Genomic DNA, 955 nt, shown 5'->3' on the forward strand with positions numbered 1-955 from the left:
CTGCGAGAACGCCAGAATTGGGAGAGTCTTGACGTACGTCGGCTGCATTCCTTGAACGACTTTATCGCAGCCCACCCAATTGATACAAACTGACTTGATACCGAGTCTGCTCGTAGTACCCCATATGGGCTCCGCTTCTTGGAAGAAACTACACAATCAACATACCGATAATTCGTCCTTTCCTTCGTGAAAAGAGAGCGTCTGGTGGCGGCTCACTCACTCGCTCTTTGTGGTGTTCATGAAGAATCTCTCCCCCAAATTGGGATCCCACATCTCATTGGCGACAATACCATGAGTTTCCTCCCATGCTCCTGTCACGAGTGTCCAATGATTCGGAAAGGTTACTGTTGTGAATGTATTGATCAAATGATGGGCCTGAGCCACCATCCGCAACGCCCGGCCTTCCAGCAAAAAGGTAATTCCGTGTTTGCTCACAATGTGAGCAAACGCATATCATATGTCAGATGTCATATCAGAACACTCACTTCAGCCCAAACAATCCGCATTAACCACCATGAAAATCCGACTCTCGAGAAGCATACGAGTAAGACGCAAATCCTGCCAACTTGCTCCCCACCTGAACACCTTTTTCATTGAAATAGTCCAAATTTGGTGTGGAAGTGTTGCCGTAGTAATCCCAACGGAAGCCGTCCATGCTGACTATGACCACTTTACTGTCACCAACTCCAGCAGGATGTGTGGATGTAGCAACCACACACAACCAAAGCACCAGGGACAAGAATATTATCATAAGTGGAATGGACAAATATCAAACCTAGCCAAAGACTAAGACTCAAAACAAGTGCCCGAAAGATCTGGACCCAACAGCCTCTACTACGGCGCCGCTTCCATTCTGCTGAGTTCACCAGGGTGCTCCCGAGACCACCTCATGCGGATATTGAACAACTCAGTCTTCACTTCAAAATAAACTAAGAGAAATTGATTACTGATATCC

General features: G+C 47.0%; 1 protein-coding gene across 1 annotated transcript; it reads right to left on the reverse strand.

Moving 5' to 3' along the window:
• Nucleotides 1-220: 220 nt before the first annotated feature.
• On the reverse strand, nucleotides 221-375 carry Pmar_PMAR013592 (ectonucleotide pyrophosphatase/phosphodiesterase, putative; the record flags this gene model as incomplete). The annotated part of the gene is made up of 1 exon (XM_002767075.1): nucleotides 221-375. A coding segment is annotated over one exon (155 nt), but the record flags the coding sequence as incomplete, so codon positions are not given.
• Nucleotides 376-955: the final 580 nt, after the last annotated feature.

This window comes from Perkinsus marinus (genome assembly GCF_000006405.1).
Source record: "Perkinsus marinus ATCC 50983 genomic scaffold scf_1104296971222, whole genome shotgun sequence".
NCBI classification, from domain to species: domain Eukaryota; phylum Perkinsozoa; order Perkinsida; family Perkinsidae; genus Perkinsus; species Perkinsus marinus.